This window comes from Hyposmocoma kahamanoa, unplaced genomic scaffold (assembly GCF_003589595.1).
Source record: "Hyposmocoma kahamanoa isolate Upper Pololo Valley unplaced genomic scaffold, ASM358959v1 87, whole genome shotgun sequence".
Taxonomy (NCBI): domain Eukaryota; kingdom Metazoa; phylum Arthropoda; class Insecta; order Lepidoptera; family Cosmopterigidae; genus Hyposmocoma; species Hyposmocoma kahamanoa.
Genome location: NW_020654422.1, coordinates 5,594,257 through 5,603,901, shown reverse-complemented (window position 1 = coordinate 5,603,901; position 9,645 = coordinate 5,594,257). Strand labels below are relative to the sequence as shown.

The 9,645-nt window shown below is 35.5% G+C and overlaps 1 protein-coding gene across 1 annotated transcript; it reads left to right on the top strand.

The window, feature by feature from the left end:
- Positions 1–660: 660 nt before the first annotated feature.
- LOC113235235 (E3 ubiquitin-protein ligase TM129) lies at positions 661–7,843 on the top strand. Its single transcript, XM_026470867.1, has 5 exons — positions 661–1,132; positions 1,849–1,978; positions 2,905–3,159; positions 5,452–5,573; positions 7,161–7,843. The coding sequence occupies exons 1-5, from the start codon at positions 717–719 to the stop codon at positions 7,312–7,314; spliced, it is 1,077 nt and encodes a 358-aa protein (XP_026326652.1). The 5' UTR covers positions 661–716; the 3' UTR covers positions 7,315–7,843.
- The last annotated feature ends 1,802 nt before the right edge of the window (positions 7,844–9,645 follow it).

Below are 9,645 nucleotides of genomic sequence, written 5' to 3'. Positions count from 1 at the left end.
CACGTTCAACAATGCGACTTGTCGTACATTATCTAAGTAACATAAATCTGTTGGTATATTTGATTTTTGTTATAGTTAGTTTACATTAAACTAACAATGATAACTAAATTTTGTTTATAAAAACCTTAGAGTATGTTATCTTTTTTCCATCCTCTAAGCTAAAAACTGATTTAATATAGTTAAACTGTCGAGCGAATGTTCGCCTCGTCTCGTGATGGTGAGGTGAAAAGTTGTGTGTTTCGCTCGGCAGAAAAGTTGTTTTGCATCTCGTGTCTTGAAACACTTACAGATTCAGTTTTTCTGAAAAATATAATTAATTCGAAATGGAAATTTTCCCATGACCCATGACATGATCCAGCATTAGTCGCACGCACCTGTCGTGTCGTACTCACAGAACACTATACATACATACTCGGACGTACTAGCGTTGCTGAAGTGCTAACACTAGCATTAAGACACCGAGATGAGGTGGAAATAAAACGTGCAACAAAGATAACAGTATAAGAGCAGAAAATGTCTTTGTCCTTTTTTACAGCTTCTTACACAAACATGCAGTAAAGCCACATAATTTGTGCATTTTTGACATATTCAAATTAGTTTTCGCTTTGGGTTTTTGCGAGAGATTTTTTTTTATGAATTTTCTCGTGTTTCTTCGTCAAAAGTTAATTAGCCGGCACTTTCGTCATTTCTTTGCAAGTAAATGTCCTAATTTCGAAATGGATGTGTTGGTTACTTTATTTTACATTTTGTTTTGTATTTGCGTTGTTTATCCCCCCACTGAATTCGTTTCTGCCGGTTTTACAATCGCTCAGCTGTTTGAGAATTACTTGGGGTCCGAGAATGTCAACTTTATGGGGTATCACATGAAACGGATGTCGATTACAGTGGTGATTCACTCAGCATTGCCTCTGGGTTACATCTTTTGCTTGTGGTGCGGCGGCGAGAGAGGGCAATGGATGCTGGCGGCGGCGGCGGGCATGGCAATCATTGCGCTACTAGCTATTTACAAGATGGTGTGCTGGTGGGAGCAGGACAAGAGCAAACACCCAGCAGTCAAGGCATTGCTGCCATATGTGACACCAGGCAGTGATTGGAGAGTTGTTGCTGCTAATTTGAATACTGAATTCAGAAGGTATCATTTTCTATACAGTGACTACCCATAAAGGAATAGCTCCATTATAAATAACAAAAAAAAGTGTGGCTAGCATTGAACAAAGAAAAGGAAAGAACTAGCAGAACATAGTTTATTATTTGGAAAGAAATTCAAACTGACCTATCACATTTTAATCACAGTGCAATTTAGTAGTGGTTTCCCCATCGAATAAACATTTATAGTGTAAGCGTTTACTATGTGTTTACATGTTTATTTGGTGGGATACAAAATTCTTACTAGAGGTGGTCATTATTATAACAACAGATTACGCAATGCATTATTCTTACACAATGTACAACTCATTATCTGTCTAAAACAACAACAACAACTGTCTAAAGTTGCTGTTGTTATGCTGCTACTTATTACACAAGAAGATCATAAGTTATGAAAAATGTAAGAAATGTAATCCTCTGGCCACACTACACAATATTAACTTGCTACCATTGTCATATTACTTGTATACAAAACAGCATAATAACAGGTTTTCTGACAACAGTTACAATAACAATTGTTGAAAAGTGTATTAACAGTATAATTAATTATTGATTAATAGCTGTTTTTGCCTTCCCTAGTTCTTAATAATTGTGATTATAATACAATTGATCAGTTGATTCTTTATGCAAATCAACTATAGTATTGTTTGTGTTTATGGGATTTTAAGATAATTTATTATAATTTCTTGTGACTTATTTTAGTGTGGATAAGGTGTCAGTGCCCCTGACAGCAACAAGCAAGTTTGTAGCGACAGAGACATGGCTCATCAAAGTGACACAGTACAACTTGAATGTGGTGAAACAGAGTGATTGCGCTTTGGTAGCAACAGCTGTAAGTAATTCTAAAATTTACCTGTAATATATGTGTGTTGCAACTTCTAAATAGTACAATTTAGATACATTGGTTTGGTATTGAATTTGTCAGTATTAGTTAAGTTCACAGACATATATCTAGATAGACACTGCAAGTACAGCAATTGGTATAAAAACCAAGTTTGCCATATTTTTTGTAACCACTATGATGTCACGAGATCTATTTAGTAATGGAAACCTCCTTCCGCTCACTCTAAAGTGATTGATTGAACGGAATATGCATAAACATGCATAATCCATTCAATTAATCAATTCTAAATAGAATAAAGAAAAATGTAAAGGGCCCCAAACGTCAGTTTGTTTGAAAAAACAAATATTTAAACGACACGATTTAAATCTGGAAAAATAGTTTCATTTCCTAGAATGATTTTTGTTCAAGTATTTATTGATTACAAGTAGTCATAATATTAATATAATAGAAAAATACTAGTAGTTAAGTCCTTTATTTTACTTGATTTTAAAAATGTTGATTAGTTAAAAAAATTAAGACTTAAATTTTTTTAAACTTCAAATATTAAAATTATTGTCCTTCCAATAAAATGAGCTTATTATATATCATCTTTTTGTTATAGATCTTATCAATTAACTTACATAATGAAAACGCTTGTCAATATTTGAACTTGCGACTGCCTTAATTAATTTTACTAGATGGTTTTCTGTTGGTAATTGATCAAATTGATGAATGGCAAGACAAATGAAAATGTTACTGCTGACAAAATATGGTAAAATCTCATTAATCAGAAGAGGTTTACTTAATGATGGCCTTGTGTGAAATTTTTGTGATTTGTTTATTATTTCTCGGATTTCTGACTCTGCTACTCTGCATATTTGGCTTCTCTTCTGCATATCTGCATACATAATTAACCTAATTATGTTCTCATACAGACTGATAGCCACAACTTGACTCCATCGGGCGAAGACGAAGTTCAGTACGTCAACATAGAAGTCATCCCATCACGCGATGATATCCTCCGTTTTTCATTCCGTATTTCGACAACTGCTTTACGCGACTTGCAACCGAGATTGGCACAGCCAGTGAGGGTTCCAGAACATATATCACTGTTGCCTACACTGATTGAGAGATTTGTTACTGTTTTTAAGCAACATGTTGAACAAAATCCAGTTTTCATGGTTGATCAGGTTAGTATTGTTATTGAAATTATTGCACTGAAAATCCCTTGAAAAAATTACATCAACGATGTAATAATAGGTACAATTTCTACTGGCAAACCCACCAAACTTAGATAACCTGAAAACTATAAACTAAATATACATATAAGTAAGTATTCAACATAGTAAAATAAGAGAAGTATGGTAATTCCGTACAAAATAATAGCGCGGCTTGTGTGTGCGCGACCGCCACGCGCACTATACGCACGCACACATAATAATGAAACGCACGTTGGGACGATGAATGTTAAGCAACGCTAGTGTATCGCGAGATTATTCGAATGTGTGTGTCATATACAACCCGCTCTGCTGCGTTTATATGGAGTTACCATACTTTTCTTATTATGCTATACATTCAAAACTTAACAACATTTGATGTGCAGATATTTTCGGTTAGTTTGCAATCGTCAAACTATTACAGACACTATGAAGCTGATTGTAGAGATGGCGGCACATCACTACTACACATTGACAAATCTTGTTCCATTGTACTGGAGGCGAAGTTCGAACAAAAGTGTATAACTTGACGTGCTGTTGACTGGACAAAAGTTGTTGAGTAAACAGTTTTGCATACTAAGGGTGTATCACAATAGATCAGTTGATGGTTGCAGTGATGAGGGTATGGAAGATTCTTCACGCAAGGGCAGATGCGAACGGATGGGTAGTCGCGTTCGCTTTTGATGACCCATCTGTGGAGAATCTCCGTGCCTCAAATTGCCGTGTATCACAATAGATCAGTTGATGGTCGCAGTGATGAGGGGCCTCATAGACCCCGAATGAAGCCACCTTAATAATAATACTAAGTGTATACACAGCACATTGTCGCCTTACTTTCTGAAATTCATATCTTATAAAGCACAATATTACTGAAATGCAAAAAATGGATTGTATATACAAATTTTGCAGGTTGATTTCACATCACATTTCCTTCATATTCACATACTGGCTTTTACCTATAATATGAAGTAGTGCGTCCAAATTAACAACTTTATTATTATTATTAGGGTGGCTGCATTTGGGGCCTATGAGGCCCCTCATCACTGCGACCATCAACTGATCTATTGTGATACACGGCAATTTGAGGCACGGAGATTCTCCACAGATGGGTCCTCAAGAGCGAACGCGACTACCCATCCGTTCGCATCTGCCCTTGCGTGAAGAATCTTCCATACCTCAGTGCGGAGACCTCTATTTTGGGCCCCCAACAGGCTGATGGTCATCTGCACCGACTCACATCCCTTCTTGGGAATGTAAGTGGTGGCGGTGGTGGACTTCGGAAGCTCGCTTTCCTTATTCAAGGACAGCTGGGCTTCCGACCACGGCTTCAAATTTGTCGATCTTTCCCACAAGCCAGTCTGCACTTGCTTGGTCCTTGCTGGTCACAAGAATCTAGCCTGGTTTGTGAGAGAGGCCCGAACTTTGGTCCCTCGCCATGCGCTGTTGTGCTCGCTATGGTGCGGACCAGAAACAGTTCCACCAGCTCCATTTGCTCCTCTGACATGGGTTCCGAATTCCGGATACCCACGCGCAGGGAGCCCGCCATTTCGCTGAAAGTTGGTCTATTCCTGCTTTCAGCTGAATTAACACCCTTGTTAAGAAATTAAAAATAAATGGAAAGTTTTGCCATTTCCTGAATAAACACTCTTTATAAGATATAAGTTTGAGAGTATAAGGCATCGATATTCCATATTCGTGACGTCATAAACAATGATAGATGTTTTACCACAAGCACACACAATATAAAACAATAAAGAAAAACACACACAACATCGAAATTTAGTGTCTACATTGATGATAATACAGAACTAATGAAAATAAAAAATAAAGAAATAGAAAAAAAAATTAAATATACATAAATATAACACAGCAGCAATCTGAATAGATCAAAGCTTAGTACAAGAAGCAAAGCAGTGATTTTTTTGTAATAGAATTGAATAGAAATACGTGTATTGCTACGCCACAATATAAAGATATAAAAAAGAGATTAATGATATGTAAACATACGAAATAAAAATAATTTAAAAAAATTGAAACAACAAAACAAATTAAAAAAAAAAACAGAAAGCAATATACTAATTATAATGAATATTACAATTCACATTGTCATGTGCCTGTGGGGTGTGCAACAAAACCTTATTTAACTATAACTTATTTTCAGCATTTCCTTCAAATGAATTGTAGATAGTTTTAACGTTTCAAGTGCTCCACGACCCGTATCCATACGATGCTACAAAGCGTTAATGCAAGATATTACTGTCGCAGGAGCCCGAACTATGCATTGGTTGTATGCAGGCGCCAGCCGATGTGAAAATTAACCGGCGTTGTCTGCCGCCACCGGCGCATCTGCAAGGCGGCCCACCGCAATGCCAGCAGTGCAACTGCAGGTGACGTATTTTCAAAAAAATTACTGTTTATGGTACCTTGTAATGAGAGGGTAGGGTGTCTTTGCCAATGCATAGTGCTCAAATGTCCCGTCATATAAAACATTTCGAGTGAAGCTTAGCATGTCATGCATTTTAATTGACCAAGACTGTGCCAACTTTGTATAATTTTGGAAAAAAATTCTTAAAGTTCTTAGTCCTTCTATTCTCAAAAAACACATTAATAGACTCAAACAGTAATTATAGTACTAATTATTTTTTATTTTAATATGATTTTAACAGGAATGTACAGGAATGTTTATGTAGCTTTTCCAAAATGTTAAGAAAACGAATTTTTCCTAGAAACGGATATATTATTTCGCGTTAGCAGAAGACAAAAATCGTTTTTATATGTAGTTAACATACCTACTATTCTCACAATGAATACAGAGCGGTTATTTGCCATATGGTTGTTGTAAATCAGAGTGCCTGAAATTTTGTTAGAAGCAAAATTTTTGGAGCGTTCAATTTAAATAATAAAATTTTGAATCAAAGTTTCAGGCGTTCTGAATTTAAAAAGGATTAACCCTGATCTGTCCGTTACATTAGATGTCTGTTACATTTACCAGATAACTGCAATCAACTACTTAGTCCGATACGTCACTCATTATTCCATTACAATACTCTTCTCGATTCAGGGTAGGTATATTTGTTATATGCATATAGAGGATTGCATCACACTCAACGACGGGAACTCATAAATGATGAACTCACACCAAGTCGTCAGGCGACTTTTGCTTGCTCGCCGAAGGCGGCAAGCTACCCTGTGCAAATAGTGAGCCTTCTGACGAATGTAGTTTACAGCCGGAGTCGACGGCAACGACACAGTGCATCGCCTTCGGCAAGGCGAAATATTCTGCCCAATACCCGGTGGACGACCTAGTTTAAATGCGCCATGAGATGAAAAATGCGTTAGAAGATCATTCATTCATTCAATTACAGGGTTATTTTTAATATACTAACAATCTCGCAGTATTTACTTTTAATAATTCATTACAAGTTTAATAGATCATTAAATAGATCGCTCTATACGGTAATAACTCTGTAAAGGACGGGGATGGGAGACGTCGCGGAGGACGTTTGCAAGTTTGAACTTACCTTACTACAATCAATAAGGTGTCAGATAGTACAACAAAAACTAAAAAAATATTTTTGGTAAATTTATTATGTTTTGTAAAAAGTCATGGAACAAAAGTTGTTGTTTATGATGTTATATACTAATATAGCCCAGTGAGGTTTTTAGTATTTAAAAAATAACCCTGTATATAGCATACATAATCACATACGACCTATATAGTAATTTATTATAATTTTTTTTCTCTTTGTTTTTACTAACTTAGCGCATAAAATTGTTATTAACAAATATGGACTAAGAATTTGAAACTGATAATATATAATTATAAATTTCTGTTATACATGAAAATAGCATCCAAATATAAAATTATTATGTACTTTACATAAAATTGATATGGGTTTCACCACTTGTTCCTCTGATAGCCTCAAATATTCGGCACTTCCATTCAAGTTCCAATAAAGTACGGTGTGTTATAGGGTATTGTGGTGCTGCGCTTGCATGGCGCGTTGGTGGGCGGCGCGGGCGGCGGGTGCGGCCAGTGAGTGGCTCAGCGGACGCTGCACCTGTCCTGTCTGCCGCTCCGTATTCTGCTTACTCGACGTCTGTCCGGCAAGGCAGAGTGCATCGTAAATAAATAACACTTATTTTTCAAACGTTCCGTTCTTGGATTCTTGCTAGATTGCATTATTCCAATGTCATAACTGTAGTCCTGATTTTCTATGCAAAGTAGCACTTTGAACATCATGCCGGTAAGCGGTTGCCGAAATCTTCTCATAGCTACTAACCATAATTAACTTTTAATATCCGCATCATTTTGACTTCCTTATAAATAGACAAAATTTGTATGAAATGATTTATGAAAGCGGCATTAAAAAATTTCTTTATACATACAGTGGTGGTCGTATAATTAGAAACACTACAAACGGTCCTTGACATTATGTAAGAAACTTCACTGCAATCGTTTTTATTTTGAAATTAAACAATAAATAGGACAACATTAGGTTCAACGATTTATTATTTATTAGAAAAACTATAATTAAAAGCACTGTTTACAGGACGTCTAACATAGCGCTTTCCATCTGAATTTACCATGTTTATTTTCGTTTCATCTGAAAATAAAACTTTTTTCCAGGCTCGTACCGTCGAATTAACATATTTTTTTCGAATAATAATCGCTTCCAATTTAGCTTCCACTAATCTTCGGCGTATCAGTCTTGATGAAACGTTTCTGGGGTCATCGGGCGAAAAAACTTCATTTTTAATCTGGTTTGAGCCTTTAATTGGGTCTTTTTTAGCAGCACGAACGATTAACTTACCTTCTCTGGGAGAGGTTTTTCTTGGCCGAGCCTTTCTAAGAACATTTTCAACAGTTCCATGTGTTTTATAGTGATCAATTGCATTAAAAACTTTCTTCACAGAACAATTTAAATGCTCAGCTATTCTTCTGTACGTCCACTTTTGATCTAAATGTAAATTAACAATTATTTGCCTAGTTGACGCGTCACAACTTTTATTTTTGCCCATTTTGAACAAAATTAAATTGAGATCAAATTTTGAATTGCCGCCAAATTAATAGAAAACATCAAGGAAGAAATGTTATTCTTCGATTTCAAAAAAAGAACGAGCTATAGATGCTTTTTTCAAATGTTTCTAATTAGACGTCCAAGCGGCCAGGAACAGAAAATATACTCGTACATTGTGTAAGACTCATTTTATAATTAAAAGTAAGATGTTTTATTTTTTATGCATTTAATGATTTTTTATTTGAGTGGGTATATTATTGCCTGATTATTTATTATTGAATTTATATATTTTTCACGAACATTTGTACGTTGAAGTTAAACTTCCTTCAATCATAAGAAGTGTTTCTAATTAAACGATACTTAATTCCACTTGCGCTTGCGCTCAATATTCTGGCATTTGCACGTCTTTAGAATGGAACACTGAACCTCATACTTAAGTGCAATTTGACCTTTTGTTCGAATTATATTATATCTTCTGCAATATTTACTTAGGTCATTTAATATTCAGTAAAGAGCAGAAGTCGTCGTAGCATAATAGTTTGACCTACCGCTTCTCAAGCAAAGGCCGTGGTTTAGAATCTTGGCTCGCACTTCCGGGATTTATGTGCAAAATTCAAATTGAAATTTACCATTAGTTTTTCGGTGAAAGACAATATCGTGTTGAAAACTGCACATTGAAGAAGATTCACAACCCTTGGAAAACGTATTAAGACCCCAAGACCTCATTGGACCAACGTGGCGGACTATGTCCTGTGACCAGAAGTGAAACATAAACGAGTTGATGCCGAAAGAGAACGTAGTAGTAAAAATTTTATATGTCAATTGTGAAAAAAATAAAGGTTACTTTGAAAGAGTGAACGACTTAGGTATCATGGCAGACATCTAACGTTATGCAACTTATAAAAATTCATGCAAAGCTATTCAACTTTCTATACAAATCCATGAAACAATCAGAAGAAATAAAATTACGCCATAACACATAGACTAAATAAGTTAAGTTACTTACCTACTATGTTTATCGAACTAAAGCAATCCTTCGAGTGCCACTTCACTGTTTTTACTTTCTATAATATACGCTTCAATCGATATTAAGATGTGAGTTGCCGATAGGTTCGTATTAACGCGGTGAGTATCGTATGACGCCATCAAAAATTAAATATCGTCCACCACTGTATGTACTATATTATAATTGTATTTATTATACATGAACATGTTGGTTCGCCAATAACGTTTTGCTCATTAGAAGTAGGGAATTTCGTTGCCAAAGTTGAAAATGTTGTAGGTGTTTATGTTACGCTGATATTTGTGTTAGAATTAAAAGTAGCATTTATTATTATAGTAAAATGCTCAAAGTGGAAAAAAAAGTAATAAAAAAAAATACCTTTGTCATTTGAGTGATTTGTGGCTGCAATATGACAAAAGTTAGACGTTATCTACT